Raw genomic sequence first — 21,782 nt, 5'->3', positions numbered from 1 at the left:
AACAATGAGCACATGAGTTTTCCCAGGTATTTTGATAGGAGCTGAAATTCTCACCTGTGTTAAGTGAGGGTAAGACACAAATTTTTCTGTTTCATACACTTCAGTGTCTGTATTTTTATGCTCTTATCTTCCTGAACTGGAGAATTTTAATTTTTTTCAAAACAGTTATGATGTTTGGATTAAGCCTAACAGGGCCCTTCTGGTTTTTTAAATGTATTTTCCATGCTATAAACAACAACAAACAAACCTTCCAAAAATAGCTTACATAGAGCTGATTTGGGATTAATCTTTTATGGTGTGCTAAATGAAAAAAAAATCATTTTGCTATGTCATTCCAAAATTGCAGAGGCATTTTTGAATTTTGGAACTTGAATTTTCAGTTAAAAAGAAGGATCAGTTTATTATTTTTGTGCGGTATATGTCACTTTGGTGATGCTGTTGGCAATTTTTTGCTCTTCCAGAATGCTTAGCATTTAGCTCAGTGACATAAGCCTCACATATGAATCCCTATAATTGCTTTTACCTAAATTCTACAGGCTTGAAATAGAGCAAAAAAGTAGTCCTTTTAGGGGAATGAAATGTAGAGGATGTGTTTGGATTCTAATGACTTCCTAGGATGTTTCATTCAAGATTAGTATGAAGATGGAGGAAGGTAATTCACAAGGTTTTGACAGTGCATAGAGCAATACATTCGGTATCTTTGTTTTAAATGTATGGGATGCAAACATAAATGCACTACAATATCCTCCATTCCAGCGCTGCAGCTATAGTCACAGATTATTCCTTTTGGCCTGGTACAATTTACCTCTGTTTCACACTGAACAGTTTTTATGTTCCTAATCAATAAATGAGCTCAGTCATTTCAGTTGCAAATCCATCTTTAAGGTTAACTACTACGAGAGACAACAAATATTCAAGCATGCAGCATTGTGTAGCACTGAATAATGTTCGCAGCTGGCACAGCCCAAACTAAGAGTTTCTATAGAGTATTTTTTAGTTTTTCATAGATATCTAACTGTATCTATAGAAACTCGGACCATCTGCGCACGAATGTGAATTCTGTAACTTCCTCAGCATTTTCATTAGAAAAGCTGTGAAGAATTTACTCTTTAAGGGCAAAGCAATCATCATTAAGAGCTTCCTCTCTTGCGCTTTGGACACCGAGAGAGCAAATGTTAGTTAGGGAACACCAAGGGCTAACGGTGCAGTGAACCACAGTAGGTTGCATGCAACAAAACCCAGATACACTCCGCATGGCCTGTGGAAACATTACATATAGCATAACTGTGGTTATAGCCCTGAGTTAAAATCATATAGAGCATGCTGGTTTTGCAAAATTGAAAGATAAACAAACAATAAGACATTTACCTTCCACGTCAAGGCACCTAGGTGGGCTATCTGACCAGATAAGGTTATACATGCACTCAAGGAACTCTGCCCCTTCTAGTTTATATCCAGGAAAGCATTGATAATACACCACTGTTCCTACGGGGAAGGAGGACTCGAACTCAGATATGTTAATGTAACTATGAGGAAGAACCAATGGCCTCAGGCAACCTGCAAATTAAGAAGAGGGAGGTATCTTTTATTATAAAGTGCTTATCTCAGTCATCTTCATACATCTTGGTTACAATTCCTAAATTGAGGAGTGCGATATTTTTCGTCTTCTCTACTATGAATGCCATGCCTGCATGATCTCCCTCAGATACATATGCTTCATTATCCTGCTTCAAACCCTTTCATTGTTTAGCCCACACTCTTTGCTAGCGTGGGATCCACTCTCAGCAGATCCAGGAAAGGTTTACTGAAAATGACAGCATTTTGTTTCACAAACATTCACTGGTTTAGCAGATGGCAATTTCTTTTTGAGGTAGAATCTTTAATAAATAAAGATTGTCATTTATATAAACCATGAGTTTTATTCCTCCTCTTAAAACTGACAGGCATGTAAACCATCTTTAATATTAAAACTGCTCCTGTGACAAAGTGCACACAACTATAAAAGATTTGCAGGCAGAATTGATGATTTTGAAATTCCAGTTTGAGAAATTCTAAAGACGTGACTTCCTATGAGCAGTCCCGTGATAAACACTGAACGAGGTCTCAGATTAGGTTATCAAAAGTTAAGGTACCTGTTATCACCAAAAATTGTAAATGTAGTCAGAGACTACATTCTACTTCTGGAATTACTTCTGAGGGATTTGTACCATGGGTGGTACTGAGTGGTGACAGTTAAATGGTCACCAACCATATTTGGTGCAAGAAAGAGCAGTGAATTTAATAGATGACATGACTTTATAACGAGTCGTTCATATACATTCAGAGTCTGTTTTGAGTGGGTATTTAGATAAGAGTTTGTACTAGAGAAAAAAAAATTCCTCATGGCCTTAGAAATGTCCCTCTGCATAATATTTAATACTGTTGATTTTTTAATTTGCAATAATGTGGAGGAAAGATGATTAGTAATCAGGGAATGAAAAATAATGCTATAAAGTTATGAGGCTAATAGGAACTGCATTATGGCAATCCATAAATAGGTCTCTTGCCACTACTAGGAATTTGTGAAGGATGTTCACACAACTCTCATAATTTTAAGCCTGAGGGGAAACTAAAATCAGCCTGAGAACTTGTAAGATACTGGCATCTAACAGAAAAAGTCTCAGCAGCACTTCAAGTAGTTATTTTCTTGCAATGGTCTTTTGAGGGAGAGGAACAAAAATAAAAGAAAACAACAGAAAAAGCTTGAAAGCTTTTTACAGTACACTGTACTACCAGAGCAATGGTTTTGATAGCTGTTTTAGTAGCTGGTTATCTCCCTGCTCAAATAAAGCTTCAAGCATCCTATCTACTGGCTACTGCTTGTACCCCTGATCAAGAATGCCCCACACATAACACATCAGTTCCTGCAAACTGAGCAGCCCACTGAGCAGGACGATACAAGCACCCTCCAGTGGGACAGAAGGAGCACAGACTGCCTGAGCAAGACCAAGCTTACTCTTCTCTAAACTGTATCAGGGAAAATTTTGTCCTGCTGGTTCAGAATGTTAATGCTCGTTGGGTTCCTTGTAATGCAGGACAGAGAATTACTTGAACTCATTGGAGAACCAAGGGTTTTGTGAAAATCCCTAGGTCTCCAAACATCTCAAGCTGCTTGAAAACTTCATTTTGACATTTTCTTTGCTAAAGTAGTTCACATCATTTCAGATCAGTAATTATCATTATTATCTCATGGCAAAAATAGTTAGAGGTTGGATTCTTATACGCTCTACAATCCTTTTGCACTGCTATGGCAGAAAAAAAGGCATCTTAGTGTCATGAGACTCCCCTGCCTGTTGTAATCAAAGGGCCATAGAAATGTAATTGTCAGCCAACCTAGTGCAAGTAGACAAGTGGCTTTGGTGTTATTAGTTCTTGACGTAGCAAAAAGAAAATTCTGGAGACAATTTTGGAAGAGGTTTATAGAATTGGGCAAAATATGGCAGATACTTGAATCTGAATTGCCTATTCTCTACCTGCCTGGTAGTTACAGCACTTGGCTCTTGTGCAATTGATTTCTTAACATTTATTAGCACTGCTTTTATTTTGAAAAGCAGTTTTAAAGCTTTTATTTTGAAAAGCAGTTATATCAAATCTTGAGTAGCAGCAATTAATTGTATTTCATAGTATAAATACAGCAACAGAAGAAAGTGACAAGCCAAGGGGTACTTGCGGTACTTTTGCTTGCCCAGGTAATACTGGCTGTCACAAAACTTCCACCTGGATCTTTGGCAAATACAGTACCTGCAAATTAATATTTTGATTCATCTCACCTAACTGCAAGAGTCTTAATCTACCTTAATCAGATGTGAGGTGTACCCACTCTCAAAAATAGGCTGTATACTTCATGCTGCCACACATGATGCCATTGCTGATAAGATACCCCAAAACTAGTGTCCATTTTTTTATGGGTTTGTACAAACTCTCCTTTTCTTTTAGCCCTATTCAGATACAATGTGTGCATCTAAAACACTGAGCTAGCCCTGTAATGTGCCTAAATTTCTACATGTCTGTGCCATAGTCTAAGAGAAGACCTTGGGAGACAGTTTGATGTGCCCAAACTGAGGGTCCTAGCTGTGGAGACCCATGAGAACTAAGCCCCTGTAACTTCTGACTCTGGTGCCCACCAAACTCATCACTTTACAGCAGAAACGCCAAGCCCCGACTTTCATGATTCACCCTGCCACTGTCACTCCTAAGAATGTCCCAGCTCCCCTGTCTGCCTGCCCCGACTCTGCAAATTGATGTGATGGTGTAATTAAGTGCCTACAGAGACCTGTCAGCTTTAGGAGACAACATACGGGTTTGAGGAAAGTTAATACTAACCCAGTCGTCTTAGCACAGGCAGTTAAAATCTTGCTATGCCGTTCAGCTGGTCAAGCTTCTTACCAAGATGTGAATTGGTTAAAAACAAGTCAATGGTACTAAAACATGCATGTTAGAAATGTAAAGGTAATAGCAGCCCAGGGTTACAGAATTTCCATTCACTAAAGCTGGCTTACCCCCAGCCATTTCTCGCAGTCTGAGCGAAGCTGGGATCCCATGCTACTAATATTACTAGTTCTACAGCTAATGGCTTTTCTGGCCAAAATCATTCCTGTGAATACCCTGAATTTTCAGTCAATACCTATGGTTTAACAGACTGTGAATGTGATCAACAACTCTGCTGAAAACTCTGATAGAAGAACAGGTTCCAGCTTCTCTCCTCTACCCCTGCCCGCTGCACAAGGGAAGGAAAGGTAAATTGCAGCTAGAAGCTTAAATCTTTCCAGAAATTAATTGGTGCAAAAATGTCAATTGCCCATCAGATCTTTTGCTGAACTTCTGATTGATTTAACCCTGATTTTTTTTTTTTTAAATGCAATGCATCTGTGTCAGATTTTAGACTAGCAAACAAAAAAGCAATATTTAAAGTAGCATTTTAAGTGTGGGTATGTTCAGAAAGTGGCATCTTCTTTCCTGCAGTAAGCAACAGGGAAGAGAAATCAAAAAAATCTTAGCAGCAGCACTATTCAAATACTGTACAGTAGAGCTTATCAGATCACTGACATCCTTACAACTGTAGAAAAAAATATTGGCAAACTATCACAAGGTGCATGAGCTATAAAACAGGATGTGCTGGTGTACTAAACCTTGACAAATGGGCAGATTATCCCATGTTCCATCGTCTTGACATATTGAAACCATGTTGTCTAAGTCAGGGTAACGGATCTGGAATCCTTCATGACAGCTGATTATTAACTTATCGCCAGTCCTGTATGTCTTGTTATGAATCTCTGCATCTTCAACATGTGGAACAAGGCAATCTGTGACTTCATGAAAAAAAAAAATAGTAACTTAATTAAAAAAACATGGCTAACTATTCGATAATCAAGTTCTTAAGCAAAAGTTATCAGTTAATCTAAGTGCTCTGCTTAAACTGTTTGGAAAATACATGCATTTCAGTAAATATGTCCTTTCCATAGGTAACCATCAGTTACAAAGTCCATAGCACTGTAGTAGAAGCTGATGTGCTACAATAATGGATCATTCCCCCAGACTTTTTTAAACAAACAAAATTAAAAGCGTTTAAGAAGACTTTTTAATTTTGCCCTTCCATTCATCATGTGTGCAAACTACACTGCACAGTCTAACTATTCCAAAGTCCCACGAGAAGGCAGACTCTTTGACAGCACTAAGGACAGGACAAAAGAAAAGATAAAATACAGATATGGGATGAGGAACACAGAAAAACTGCAGTTTTAGCAGAGAGACAGATGAAAATCAGGTACATTTACAAGGGTTTATCCAGATCCATTCCACAGAGTTTGTTATGGGAATGTCTTCACTCCCATCTCATTGATTCTGTTTTAAATCAGGTAATTTTATGTGCCTGAATTCATATGCCTTTAGAGGGCCTGATTCCTAAGGCCCTGAGCAGCATCTCAAGTGCTTGTAGAAGACACTCAACAAGGGAAATGACTGCAGACCTCTAGTGATACACAGGCATGGGCTCTATTACCTATCCGTGATACATGTATAGGACAGTCCTCTCACTGTATATACTGGGGCCAAAGACACCAAAATATAAAATAAACCCCAGAAGACTAAAAAAATGAAAGATGTTGTGGAAAGTGGAAGGAAGGGGTGAGGCAGGGTAAAAATCCCTCTGCTAATACTGAATAATTAAGAGACAAGCCAAGAGGATATGAAGGAATAATCCAGGTGACTCAAAGTTCATCCTCCTCATAAATGCAAAGTGAGATTAAACAGAAGAGAGGAAAAGATTAAGTATTGGGAAAATATAATCAAAATTATGTTTGTCTGCCAGCAGTCAATCCATGACAGAAATGGTAATAAAAGTTTCCAGGCATCAAAACCTAAAAAGTATTTCAAATAAAAGCAAGAGAGTAAAAATATTATAAGCCTGGATTATGTTGGGTTTTTTTTCCCAACACTTCTACCACAAGAGACAATTGACTTCATTTAGGAATGCAATGTTTATAAAAAAGACGACATTTCAGAAGTCCCTTGAGACTTGCATAAAAGAGAAAGTTTCTGCCATTTTCATGGTTAATTTTTGCTAAAGAGGAAGAGGCAGCTCTAAATGTGTATTTAGCAATTAATTGTAGCATGCACAAAGTAAAGCAATAGCAGCAGCTTGCTTGTTTGCTTAGAAGTACAACTAGAAGCAAGATAAACTGTCATTTAGCATAGCTCACGCAAACTACTAAGAGCAAATGCATTTCATAATGTATTTATTTATTTAGGCAAACTAGGGGATCTATTACTCTGAGACTCCATCACTAAATTTTACTAATGTGAAGTTGAAGAGCATTACTTCCCCAGTTAAAACATATTTTCCTTTGTACCTTCCCATTATAGGAATGTTTTCTAAAACACGTACTTAGCTAACTTTTAGTATGGGGTCTGGACATACTAGTCAAAAATTTTTCCATTTATCTTGTTACTTTTAGCTCCTTGGCTGCTGCAGCAGGTACCTCCTGCTGCCTGTAACAGGAAGGGCTGGGTGTCTGCCAGGTGGTCCGAGAACCTGCAGCAAGACGTTTTATTATAATTTATTAATTTATAAATGCCCAAGACTGAGAGGATATGTACCCTAACAGAAGGTTATAAAAATGCACTGGGCTGAGGATGCAGACATCACCTTCAAAAACTGGACCATTTTTTCTCTCTCTCTCTGACAAGTTAATCAGCAAAGGAGACAGCACAGGATGCCCCATAAGAAATGCCTGATGCTAAGCCTTGAATGCTGTCATGAAGAGAAGAGGCTGCCCTGGGCACCCCTGAGGATGGGATGAGATAGATGGGGATCCTGCTCCATGGCCATGCAGGAGGAGGTTGGAGATGGATGCCAGAAGATAATGTCAATGAACAGCTCACTCTCTTGGCATAACAGCTTTCTGTTGCTATACAAATAAAAGAGGTGTGTATACATACACTGCAGTAAAATATGAGATTTCACTTTCAAAGCGGGGGAAATTGATTCTGTAACAATGATCTATTACAGCGACTTCGTGCCCATTATTCCAAGTAACAGCTATAGATCGAATCATTTTAATCGGCTAGATGTTGGCAGAGAACAGTGATAAGTTGCTCACTGTTCCATCCTTCACCTACAACATCCTGGCTGACTTTGATAACAGGTCTATTATAAGCCCCAGCTAAATGCAAGACCAATGGACCACAGTATTACAGCTCTTTTTGCTGATGCCTTGCGAGCAAATGCTTTCCCACTGGCTGATTTTGTATTGTTTAGCACTTAGTCAGGCATAAATTGCAGTAGCCGCCTCTCCACAAACAACTGCATTAGCTGGCACAAATTCTGCTTGGAAAAGCTGAGAATAAGTGACTGGATTTTAAAATGTCCTGTCCTAGAAAATAAACTGCTTTATTCTAAGTACTTTTCAGCAAATCTGTGGAAGCTGCTAAACCATTTAAGGGAATACATGGTCTTTAACCAGCATGGAACAGCAACGGCTATGACTTACACTCCTTTCTGGCAGTTTTACACAATCTGCTTATATCAACCATGTGAATATTAAAATGGGACAGCCAAAAGAACACATTTCTTATCTTGCAGAAGCACAAAGAGGTGGGGTGCAGCCAGCAGGCCTGACAGCCTGCCAGGTGCAAGGGCTCATCTTGACCTAACCTTCATGAAGATGCAGCTTTGTACATGAGGAGTTCTTGGCTTTAGCAAACCAAGTGTGTCCTCCATCACAGGAAAATTGGTCTGAAGAGTAAAATTTGTTAAACACTATAGTTATAGTGCTTTAGTTTATGTGCAAATCATGCATCATCTCTCAAAACTGTTTGTTCCAGCCCATGGGGAAGGAGGACCACCTGGACCATAAAGGCAACTCATAAGGGAGGCATGACCTAGACACTATGGAGATAACCACACCATCCACGGGTACCAGCTGCCTTGGTATGGCTTGTGTCTATTGCAGTCGAACTCTTACCCTCCAAAAACTGTCCCTGGTCCATGACAATCCAGAAGGTGCTTGTAGGAATTGCTTGGGGATTACTGCTTGGCATTGGCAAAAAACATGTCAGGGACCTTTCTAATACTGTAACAGTATGTGCAGTTGCAGAGCAGTGCCCTGGCCCATGCTCTGGCACTGTTTTGTTTACTAGTCTGTATGTAAACTCAAATGCAGAGGTCCAGTGCTCCTGTGTATCTCACTGTGGAGCAGTGTCTGAATTAGCCTTGACTATATCTAACCACAACACCGACAGGCTGGAACAGAAAGGAACAGGGAGAAAGGGTAAAAGGAACATCATGAAGAATCAGTTGAATGCAGGGACAGCTCTTCTGGACTCCGTCCTTTTAAAAGCAAATATTTAAGATCAGTATCACCTGTTTTTTTCACTAGTGTTAAATCCATAGTACTGTGTTAGTAGGATAGTTCTGTGGATGGCAAACACAGTATTTCAGTGCATATTAAAAAACACTTTCGCTTTATTGTCTTTGTTTGTATTACAACAGTGCACAGAGACTTCACCTAAGATCTGTGGCCATTGTGCTAAGCACAGGTTGCAAAATTCATACAGTGTTTGTAACCAGGTTTAAGAATCAGCAAACACTGGGTAGGACAGATAAGAGATGGAGAAATAAAAATATTTCAGTCATCTCACAGATGCAGAGACAAGAGCAAAGAGAAATGAGTGCTAATGTCATACAGGAAAACTGTAGCCAAACTATGTACTAGTCCACTACTTTCACTGCAGGTTTATTATCCCTGTCAGCAGGAGAACAAGGCACGGAGGACATCTCGAAGGCGTCTGCCTGCAGAAGCACTGGGAGAGAAGGGCACAGCTCTTCGCTTGGTTGCCATCTCCATGTAGACTGTAAATTTAGATTCAATCTCATAGCAAAGAGGTAGCGTTTGTTCCAAGTAGGGTAACAGTCTCAGCAGCCACATTATCACAGTGGGAGAAGATTAGATTAAAGTGTGAACAACATGACATACTGCTCTTAAACAGTAAATACAAAATTCCTACCTTAGAGCTTTGGTATTTATGTGCATAACTGTATTAGAATTGGTGGAAGTTACAGTCACAACATGCAGTAGATCAACATGACAACGTAACTCTAAGCACATAGATTTTTGACAGGGCATTTATTGGGCACCTGGTCATGCAACTTAATTCTCGTGCTGACACTTAGAATCTCCTGCCTCTTAACAAGAGATGACAGACCTATAAAATCAAATTGATTAGATGAAGAGCTTCAGGCAAATGAATTAGTTTTAAAATCAATTACATTCTGAAACAGGTTGCTTTACTTCCTTTAGTAAATAGCATTTGTTTGTGATTGGAGATTGTTCTAGTAAACACGTAACAACAATTAAATGTGCATAACGTAGACATAAAATGATATGTAACCACCCTTAGTTGAATCCAAACTCCTGAGATTAAGTTAAAATGAACTCCAATGTATTGAATGTTTTTACGGCTCAAGCTCAGCTGGCAATATCTGACATTTACATATACTGGGATGAGAGGCGTGTATAGCATACCATAGCACACGTGGCAGCCAGCCCCTGCCTTAAATGGGTAAATGCAACATAAAGTTTATTTTGCCTTGTGATAGCTAATGATGAATGGTAAAACATTAACTTCTTACTTCTCCAGTACTTGCTACAAATTTCAAATTTCTTTTTATATGTCATTACAGAATTTCTGCAATGAGGTCTTTTATGTATGTCATTAGACAGCTGAGAATTACAAACCCTGTTATAATTTCTCCTTAACTGTCCTCCAGATGTGCCATGTTCCTACACAGCCTACCTCCCTGTTGTGCCCCTCGCTCATGATTCTGCTCCCAATACACAAAAGGATCACTTTAAAAAGCACTTAAGCAGATGCTTAGGTCTCATGGATTGCCACTGAACCTTTGCTTAGTATTTCTTCTGAATCAGTGGTTGTATTGTGCATTGGAAAGAAAAATTAATTCTGTCATCTATTTTTTTTTCCTATTGCTAAACCCTAGGCTTGTTTTAATAATACCTGAGGTATTATTATACCATTAATCAGGAAAGTACTTAAGCACTTGCTTCACTAAATCCTAAATCAGGGTCCTACTCTTCAGTCCCAATAATAAAAAGCATTTTTGTGTATGCCTAATTTTGAGCACAGAACTTTAACAAGACTAATCACATAATTACAGTTATGCTCAAGCTTAAGTGCTTTGCTTGATCAGAACATTGGCTAGCAATCCTTTTTAAATGCTCTGTGCTGTAGAGTAATGATTATCTCTTTAGCAACTGTTGTCACATCATCCATCACATTCTCATCTTCCAATTTCTTTCTTTTTTGAAAACACCTGGCTCAAGTGTTGATCACACTGATACCAGTGGAAGTTTTGCTGTTGCTGGCATTGTGGTCAGAAACTTCCTCCACAGACTTCCACTGGACTGGGGGGCTTGGGAGGACATTTGAATATTCAGTGAAAGATGTTAATGCTTATTTTAACAACTGCAGTGGATGATACAGGTGCGCATCAAAGATGCACATCGAAATTCCTAGAAGCTACCTGTAGTGGTTAAGAAAACAGATTTTCCAAGCATTATAGCCTTTTCTGGTTGTTCAAATACCCAGTTTAGACATATGCTGCTGTCAATCTACATGTATTTTTTCTTAAATAACCATGAGACAGGGCGTTTATGAAAGGGGGCTGTTACAGAAGAGGGCATGATTTTCACACATGCATTATTTTTAAAGGCATCATGTTGTTTCTTTGAAGCTGACCCATGCCACCATTATGACCAGGTGTTACTGGCCCTATGGCCTTGACATTCTACACATCAGCTGTGGTCTCAGTGCATACCATGAGACAGCTCACAACTGTGCCCTTCACAGCTCTGTAGCCTGTGGCCTCACACATGTCCAGGAGCCTGTATTTTGCCAAGACCTCTCCTGCCAACAGGGCAGCTACCTGAAAAACCTCGGACTACTTACCAGCTGCCTCAGGCTACTCTTTCCAGTATCTCATGCACCACTTCCACACAGACCACTGTTTAGGGTTGTTCCCTTCACGTGCACCTCCTGAGCATGGCACTCCCAGGGCCTGCTTGCTCCTGTTGTGGCATGTCCCTTCATGCACTCCTGTCCCGACACAGGATTCTCACACCCATCCACCCATCAGCATAAACAAGTACTTGCAATTTTTATACACGCAGAGTGATGCATGATCCTATGTAGTAAGTGTGTTTATGAGCCACATAAGTCTTTCACTACTTTTGAATGCAGTCCATATAATTATCTGATTTTAAAAGATGGAAGGCATTCTGAAATAGAATTTATCTTGTTCTACCTTGAAGACAACAAGGCGATGGCTAATGACTTCAGTGGAGAAGTCACGACACTAAAATGTACACACTTGATTTAATTAATACTTTTCATGCCTGTTGATTTTAATAGCTATGTTGACCAAAAATAAATCAACAAAAAGTACAAGTTATATCTTTAATATACTTGGTGAAATAAATTGTTTGTGATGCTTGGATGTATTTTGGCCAAAATTTACAGTTATGATATTCAAATTAATCCTGCTCTATCTAACTCCTAGAAGAAGAAAGTAATTTACCGTCCTAATTATTTAAAACCAAATCCAATTTCAAAAATGTAATACAATAAAAATAAATCCGTTCATGTCATAGTAGTCTGAATTATCTCAAAGTAAACTTCTACTGAGACTTTAAACTTCTGCAGTCCATGCGTATTTGATTGTCCTACTTGAGTCATGCCTGTCATAAACAAGAATTGTTTAAAAGTCCTGATTAGTAATATATTGCAGAAAGGAGTATTAAGTGGGCAGCTTTAATAAATTGTTACAGTTTACACATACCGGAGGTTGTTTTTTCTCTCTGCATCAATTTGTAACTAGTTAAAAGGAGGAATGTTTTATCTTTTTTCTTCAGATTTCTTTATGTCCCTTTCAACACATGCATGCGTGCACACACACAGCCTCTCACGGTATAAATTTAACTGACAAATGGGGATTATGGATGGGATGGATAGGAAACTCAAGTATGTGTCAAATGAGACACAGTGAAATGGACTCCAATCTTTTGTGTTTTGTACCGAGACACACAGACATGGTACATGGACAAGTGAGAAAAAAATGACGCTGGTGAATCGCTTTAAGAAAAGTAACTTACCTTCTTGTAGGCACACAGGTTTATCACTTGGTTTCCAGCTCAGGGAGCCATTAAAGTGTCTCACACAAAGTTTTTTTGAAGTACCATTAAGCCTGTATCCTTCTTGACAATGAAACCGGACTACCACACTTTCAAAGAAAACACCTGCATTGGGTGTCTTGTATCCATGTTCAGGAGCTCCAGGATCAGCACAAGCGTGTAGGTCATCAAACCCTATGTCAGACAAAGACAGAATCAAACTGTGTTCATTTAGTCCACATGCAGCCATAGTCACACTTTTTCTAGGTTTTTCCATTTGATATTTAATCTTAATGGGGGCCTCGTATCTTCCATTAATGACCACTAGCAACCCTACTTGTGTACTGGGTACTCCGAACTCGGGAGAGGACAACCCTCCAGCTACAGCAGAAATACTCAGGTGACAGAAATACTCCCATCTTGTCGTGCAGCTACTGAGGAAGCAACGTCAACCACACTCCTCAGCAGCTGACCTGGATAAAAATAAAGCACTTGAGCCAATCTACCAGTAGGAATTGCACAGTAACGTATGTCTAATTACTCTTGGGGACTATGGGATTTTGGAGGTCTGGTACTGTCACTGGAAAGAATAATAATGTGTCAGAAGCAGAAAGGAAGAGGAATTAAAGAAAAGGGCATGAAACCTAGGAGCCATCCAAAGACATAGTAACCACAACAGAAGATGAGCTGCTAGGTACAAAGAGATTTCGAGGTGGGAGGGAGCCCTACCACAGGGAAAAGGGACACTGTGATGTTGGATGTATGTGATCCCCCTACCGTGTTGGCTTGGTGGCCCTACCAAATTCTTAAAATGCTGTTATGGGAGCACTGTATTACTGCATGGATGCCAGAAGGGAGTTTGTAAAGCCTTTAACTTCCACAAAATTAACTGTAAAATAACAAACAAAAACCCAAAAGTTGCAATCATAAAATGTGACTGTTTATCACTTTATCAAACTCATTTCAATGTCATTTGCATAAACTGAAGCGTTTTTTACTGCAAAGCAACAAAGGTTTAGTGCAGCACTGAACAAGTACTGCATACTGAAAGAGCAAATAGCTTTGCAACAGGAACAGCAGGGGGGCAATTAATGCCAGTGGGAGGGATGCCTGGAAAATTTGAAAATCATTGCATTGTAGCTTTAATGTTTTGATTTTAAAAGAATAGTATCAGAGAGCCTCAGCTACTTCCTTCATGATAAGGATGAAGTGCCTCCATGGTACAGTCAGAGATGTTGAAGATATTACAGTAGAAGACTTTTCAAAATAAATCTCCGTTTCAGGAGGCCAAATCATTCCGTCCACCGAAGGGCTTGGTGTGACACTGTGGCAGCCAAATGGAGAGCACTGAAGGTGGTAAAAGGCTCTCGCATTTGAACACTGAATTTCTCCCTTCAGCTACCTGGCTGAAGGCTGCTAGTGGAGAATACACGAAGCACAAGCCAAGTCACTGTGTTGTATGTCCAACTACCTGCCTGCACTAGCAGAGGCAGGGAACACCATTGGGTCACCAGAGAGGATTGCATTTTCCTGACTCCATACATGGCTGATTTTATGTGAGTCCAAGTCACTGCACTGAACTCTCCCACAAAGCTACAATGTCCAGAAGGTGACCTGACGGGCCAGAACCCAGCCCGAATAATTATGTGTCATGCGTGCTGGAGAGAGCCACCACCTACACCCAGCCTCTGCCCCTCTGCAGACCTCTGATACCCAGGGCACTTCACCTAAAGAGGATTCACTAGTGTCTCCTCCGTTTGCTGAAGTAGCACAAGAGCAGCAGACCATTTGCTCCTATGTGGTTTTACTCCTCCACCCAGTGAAGTTTATCATAGAATCATTCAGGTTGGAAAAGACCCTTTGGATCATCGAGTCCAACCATCAGCCCTACTCTACAAAGTTCTCCCCTACACCATATCCCCCAGCATCTCATCTAAACGACCCTTAAACACATCCAGGGATGGTGACTCCACCACCTCCCTGGGCAGCCTATTCCACTGTCTGACCACTCTTTCTGTAAATAATTTTTCCTAATGTCCAGTCTAAACCTTCCCTGTTGCAGTTTAAATCCATTCCCTCTTGTTCTGTCACTAATCACCTGTGAGAAGAGACCAGCACCAACCTCTCTACAATGTCCTTTCAGGTAGCTGTAGAGAGTGATGAGGTCTCCCCTCAGCCTTCTCTTCCTCAAACTAAACAGTCCCAGCTCCCTCAATCTCTCCTCATAGGATTTGTTCTCCAGGCCCTTCACCAGCTTCGTTGCCCTCCTCTGCACTCGCTCCAGCACCTCGATATCCCTCTCGTATTGAGGTGCCCAGAACTGGACACAACACTCCAGGTGTGGCCTCACCAGTGCAGAGTACAGGGGGACTATCACCTCCCTACTTCTGCTGGTCACACTATTTCTAATACAAGCCAGGATGCCGTTGGCTTTCTTGGCCACCTGGACACACTGCCGGCTCATGTTCAGCTGCTTGTCAGTTAGAACCCCCAGATCCTTCTCTTCCAGACAGCTCTCCAGCCACACCTCCCCCAGCCTGTAGCGATGCATGGGAACTGAAGTGTCAGTGCAGTAGCCAAGTCAAACAAATCTCTGAACTTCACGCCCGCTCATCTGTCGCGTGGCTCAAGACCTCCAGTGCAAATTGCCCAAGACTCTCTATCATTTGCTAACATGATGAACAAGGAGAAATACAGTCATTATGTTCATGGGATTACACACTGTAGGCAACACTTAATAACAGAGAAGGGCTGTCCATTTTTAGGGAAGATAAAAAAGAAGCTTCTTATGCTTCAGGCAGCAAACCCACATCCTTCAATGAAGTCAGTGATGATCTTAATTATTTTCCATTAATCCAAGGGATAACATGACATTTAGCTCAATTTTGTTACTTCAGTAATCTCAGAATTTGCAGTCAAGCAAAGAATATTATAACCCACCTTGAAATATGTATCCTTTCTTACTAGCTGCATCAGGGAAAAGTACACAACTGCCTAACACTATGCCTCTGCAACAACAGATAAAAGAAAGGTCCTGAGGTCACATAAAATTTGCCTGGTAAAAAAAAGAGCCAAGCTCATTTCTCAGTTTTCATTGTTAAATATGCAAAGTTAGAGATTTTGGGACAGTCAGCACAAAACCCAATATAGAAGGCAAGAATGTTATTTTCCCTAGTGCAGCCTAATTCTGTCACCCTACTGCCACTTTTCTGGTGACCTTTCATAAGCAAAGGTTTCCATTCCTCCCAGGGATCATTTTGCAGTAAGTTGGTCTCTTAGGTTCTTATTCTCGAGTGCAGTTTGTGAGCAGACACATCTATCCCCAAGGGGAATTCCCAAGAAGGAACTGGAACACACATGGAAAAATTGAATTATGTACCCTCTAGTTTCTAGAGAGCCAGTAGCCAGCTGTTATTCAGCTACTGAATAAGAGATGACACATGGAATCAGCACAGGATCACTGCTTCTGTGCAGCATTTCCATTGCATGTTCCTGAAGCAAGGAAGAAGGAAAATGCCTCAGGGAATACCCAGTTAGGTGGGTTACACATGCAATACAGTAACATTGCATGGTAAGATCATAGAGGCTAAACAAACAAAACCCTAGCCCCATCTTTTCTCCATAGATATCAACAGTAGACTTGACCCAAATCTTAGTCCTACTAAAATCAGTGGGAGTCACTTCTTTTTGAAGCTTCGTTTTGAAGAGGTATATGATCCAGGCACAAAGCAGTGAAGCCAGTGCTGTGCCACCTCTTCCTGTGCTTTGGCTGAGAAGGAGGCAAGGATATGTGCAAGGGACATATAGTGAGGCTGGCTGCTGTGCTGAGGAACCCCCAGTGCACAGAATGCACCGCAGGTGTTTTGAAGGGGTCATTACAATCTAGAGATGCCAGGAACTGCTCTGGTTTTCACCAGGGTTACTCCTGGTGCACACAAGAGGTGTGCTGAGTATTTTGACAGTTTATTTATCTGAGAGCTAAGTCCATCAGTCTTTTCCAATTTAAGTATGAAACTTCTGGTACAATATTCAAGAACAACAATGCTGGAACATCCCTGAAAATTGCCATTTTCCAGTTGTCCTTAATGATATCAGACTTGGACCCTTCACATAATAAACCTTTTCATATAATCTCATCTAGTTAAGCTCCACCTTACCAAAAATGACTCAATGCCTGTCTTCAATGAAATAGGGCTTGATAAATTAAGTCTTTTTTTGTCATGATCTTTAGTTTCTTTCCTTTTTCAAAGTGGTGCATTTAAGAGCAGCTACTCAAAGTTGTGATACAGTATTTTTATAATGGCAGGACTAACCTCACGTTATAGACAGGACATCTTTTGCTTTGGTCCCTTTAGAACCTGATAAAACCAGTCAAAAGTTTTCAGCCAGAGCCACAAAGTAAGTCTTTGGAAAGAACCACAAAAGTTACATAAATGGGAAAGCTAATCTTTTAGTTATAATAGAAAGGCATTATCCTGCAGGAAAGAGTATATCAAATAAGATAAAAAAATAACTTAGAACTACAATGGATTCTACTTCTTTACAAACCCTTCAATGAGTCTCTGGGGAGAAGAATGAAATTTTACTTTGACTACTGGACTTTTTCTCATGGTTACAAAGAGGGAAGGAGGAATCATCAGCACCTACTAGTAAAAACTATACAACACACTTGTCAAATAAAACAGTAAATTTTCATGTTACCTATATAGTAAAAATTTAGTAAGATCAGCAGCCGTCATCATAATCAACACTGCATCACTAGGAACAACTTTATTGGATACTATTGTATGGCTTCAAATCCCTGAAGTAAAGACTACACAATTACTGCTGGAACTGACTATTTCAGTAATCAAAATAGCTTAATATTTAGTCTAAGTTGCAGACTTTCTGTATCACTGCACCTTTAAGAGATGTTGTGTAAAATATAATGAAAAATAATACCTTCTGATAAGGTTAATAAGTACATAAGGTCATCATCACCAGTAAAACATGCACTGGTTTTGCATGATACAGAATATATATTGGTTTTGGTATTTACCATATTTCTACTGTTGGACCAACATGAGGTCATCAGAAAATAGCAATGCTCAACCTGGATAAAACACAAGCAGTTTATACGGATTCCTATTTTACTTAAATTACTTGGTATTGTCAGTCACATAAAAATGATGTCAAATTAATCAGAAGACTAAAAAATAAGCAATGCCCTTCTTGGGGTGTAAACCGAACCATTGTAATTCATTTGAATGGACTGTATTTCTAGAATTCTGTGTTATAAGTTCTCAAACATACAATGATTCATCATGTCCCTGATGAAAAACTTGAAATATCGGAAGCCAGAGGAAAATTACATATTTGTGATGACAAGAAATCATGAGAGCCACAACTGAACTTCAGACATGCCTGACAAAAGGCAGGAGGAAGAATCCCTCAGCTCTTCCCATCATTCTCTATTCCTTCACACCTTTTTCTCAGTTTCCTCTTTTGTTTTCCTTGCTTCCCTCTTCCCTCACCTCCATATCTTACAGCTCCTTGTAAATTCATGGTGCTGGTGAGGTGACTTCTAATCTAGATTTGATGGACTTCTTTGCCTCTAAAACTGCTATATAGCATTTCACTGACACACTGCTGATGCATGTTAGCTCAGAAATGGCAGCGCTCAGTCTTGAACAGAGACATCACTCTCATTCCAGTTTGTTACATACACACAATGAAGGAAAAGTGACATATAATGTGTAATAATATTAAAGATATAGAATATTTTCAATATTTTTCTTCAGTAGGATGGAGAATGGGCTTCTCATACAGCATCACCTGCATTTGGGTTCAGTAAATCATCAAGTTATTCCTATCTCTGTCGGGGGTAGAGGGAGGCAGAGGCTTTGCAGTTTGTGGCAGGATCATTGTGGCAGGATCAGACTGCCTGCATGCACATTTTATAAGCAGTCTGTAAACACTGCAGGAGCAGGTTATCTTAGGCCAGCTCTTAGTATAAAGCCATATTAGGACTAAAGCAGAAGGGCCACAAGTGCAAACATGCTGAGGGCTCGCTTGCCTCATACAAAGGAAAAGTAATTTTCATCCCTTTGAGAGTTTCCGCCCTGTTTCTGTGAAAGCCACACATGCACAGAATTTTGTGCCCTTGGCTGTTCATGCTTCCTTGTTGATGATGTTAATTGAACTATCCACATACCACTGTAACAAGAAAAGGAAGGATGTGCTTCGATTAGCATCTAGCCTTGGAAGTAAAATGAAATTATAAACCTTTGATTTCACTAGTGAAATGCCTGCTAAAATCTAAAATCTCTTTAATTCTTTAAGGGTCACTAATGTTTAAGATTTCCTGAGACTTCAGCATCTTTGTAAAACCCTGCCCTGTTTAAGATATGAATCACAACCTTCCTTGCTATCCTTGCAGAACATACTCCCAACTCCCAGAGCTGTTGGATATCCCTCCTCACTCAGCTGAGCCTTATCCAGGGCAGCCTAACAAGCCACTGGAAGAGAGGGAGAAGTTCAAATCACTTTTTAGGAGAAACAGAACAGCAAATAAGACCTCAGGGGCTGGGTACTTTGCTTAAGCCACAAGCTGGTCTATAAAATGAAGAGCACCATTAAAGTTCATTATTCTTCATGTAACCCAAAAGTGTCATAGCAGAAAAATAAGAAAATCGGTGTGCAATGCAGTTCATGAGCACCAAAATCACCCATCTGCAATAAAAAATGAACATGCAAGCCCTGCACAAAAAGCAACAGGCTCCAAGAGAGGCAACTGATGATTCAAAAGGCTGAAAGGTTGCCTCATTTGTAATTCCCCATTTTTCTTATCTTTCTGTTCCATGCCCTCTTCTCCCCCAACCCTGGCCTCCCACCTGTGCTCTCCATCCTCCTTCACCTCAACCCACCCAAAGCCAACTCACCACCTGCCCTTGCACCCTCCTATTATGACTTCCATGATCCCAAATCTTGCCCACCACCATGCTCATGACCCCTCTTTCTCTTCTCCTCAGTGTGTGCTTGGAAAGGAGCAGTCATGCAGAGATGCTCCTAGGAGCGACGGTCTCAACCTTAAAATCCCTACTCAGGCATGACAACTCCCTGGGAACTTCTGTGCTAAATCAAACTGACAACTCCCTGGAAAGCCTCGGGATTGCGGCTCCCTCCACAGTGGGCACAGGGGAGGGAACAAGAGGAGCTATAAGCAGGACAAAGCACCCATGGAGGGCAAAAGGGGTCTTCCAGGAGCCATGCTGGAGCTGCTTCTGCATGGGAGCCTCGCCAGGGAGAAAGGGGGAAGAGCCGCAGCGTCAGCAGGGCAGGTTCAAGGGCTCTGCATAGATGATTGCAGATGTAATAACAGCATCTCTATTTCAGGGGTCACGGCTTCAATTAGTTAGTCCAATTACTGTTCAACACTCAGGGATGATAGCACACTCCAGCTGGCGCTTGACCAGTGTCATGCAGCAGGGAACAAGATGAATTTTCTACCCATGGAGGTGATCACCATTTTTAATTTTGAATATGAACCTTGATACTGGATTCTTTTATTGCCTTGACATTAGGCTAATGCATGAGGAAAAACCACTTAAAATTGCTGGAAAAGGAAGATGTACTTCAGTAAACCTGCAGAGCACCTCAGTAAACCCACAGCAAACTAAAAAGATACATTTGTTCCTTCTCAAAAATCAGTTTCTTCTAATTAACATCTTAAACAGTGCAGGCCTGTCCCTTTAATCACAATTAATATAGCTATGTCATCTATGTAAATAAACCATTCCATTTATAATGCAAGATGCACTTGTTGCTTCCAGCCTTTTGTAATCCAACAAGTCTGACTGCATAATTTATGAACCCTTATGAAATGTCGTATGCTACTGGGTGATCCTCGGAACTTCCCATCACTTAAATGAAAAACAAAAGGCAGAAAGTAAATCTGCTGGTGGTTCTGCTGACAGAGCTCCGTTCTTCTATGTTTTTATTACAGAAAGTTACCATGGCTATCCTGGGGTATGATTCAGGGTGAATAAAAGCCAATTTGTCACACAAGAAATCCCACAACCTCCTCCCAGTTCCTAAACATTTAAACTGGATATTTAGTTTTCGAACAAAGCCATCGAAAATTGTAACACTTGCATGCTGAGGCCTAAACTGAGTCCAGTGCAAATCAATCATTAGGCAGAAATAGCTAAAAACCTGAAGACAGAGTTTGTTCAGCCTTCTGCAAATATAAGGTGAATATTTTCTTCATTTCCATTGATTCAGCTAGTTCAGTTTCATGACTAGTTCTATTAAAGCTGCAAACTCTACCAGGAATTAAAAAAGTATAAAACTATGTTTTTCTTTTCTATTCTGTGAAAAAGAAGCAGGTGAGAATGACTGTCTTCTCCAATTTCCTTGTTACAGGTAATATTTCATGTTTCTAAGTGAATTTAAGATATAAAATGTGCTTAAATAAACTTTTTTAATGCATATTTTTTATACTTCAGGTAATTCTAACTACTTTAAAATAATTCTTCTTTAAAATGGTAGTTCCGTAATTCTTACCTGAACCCTGAGTACCTATGAGTTCTAATTGCAGACACACTCTGACATAGATGATGAGTTTCTGAAACAATCTAATTAAAAAAAAATCAAATAACCTCTTTTAAACATAATAAAAACAAGGATGCAGTAAATGCATGTTAAACTCTATATATGCTTCAATAAATGGGCACATACCTAACACATCCTCCTATTCCATATGCTGATAAGGCACTGCAATAAAGATGATATTTGCCAACATGTGCTTGTTGACTGGTGACCCATAAGAATCATCATAAGGAATTAAATATGTACAGAACCAAAATATAAATATATCACTTATGGAAAGATTTTCTTTTTACTGGTATAAATTAATGTGAGCTCATTACTTTTATTTAAATCAACCAACCCCACTTATACTTTCATCCTCATATGTAACATTTTATATATTATGTCTAAGGATTTCATTAGAGTTGCAATATTGTCGATGTGGGAATCCAGCCTTAGGTCACTAAAGAGGATTAATAACAACACAGAAAG

General features: G+C 39.9%; 1 protein-coding gene across 2 annotated transcripts in view; it reads right to left on the bottom strand.

The window, feature by feature from the left end:
* Window positions 1–21,782, bottom strand: part of SUSD4 (sushi domain containing 4) — a 75,693-nt gene that overhangs the window by 17,507 nt on the left and 36,404 nt on the right. For both annotated transcript variants that reach the window (XM_074820626.1, XM_074820625.1), the window contains exons 3-5: window positions 12,705–12,917; window positions 5,169–5,348; window positions 1,369–1,557 (exon numbers count right to left, since the gene is read on the bottom strand). In XM_074820626.1, the coding sequence (XP_074676727.1) occupies window positions 1,369–1,557; window positions 5,169–5,348; window positions 12,705–12,917 (582 nt within the window). The remainder of the gene's footprint in view (window positions 1–1,368; window positions 1,558–5,168; window positions 5,349–12,704; window positions 12,918–21,782) is intronic.

Source organism: Strix aluco, chromosome 3, assembly GCF_031877795.1.
Source record: "Strix aluco isolate bStrAlu1 chromosome 3, bStrAlu1.hap1, whole genome shotgun sequence".
NCBI classification, from domain to species: domain Eukaryota; kingdom Metazoa; phylum Chordata; class Aves; order Strigiformes; family Strigidae; genus Strix; species Strix aluco.
The sequence above is the reverse complement of the archived record's forward strand: the minus strand, read 5'-3'. Positions and strand labels throughout refer to the sequence as shown.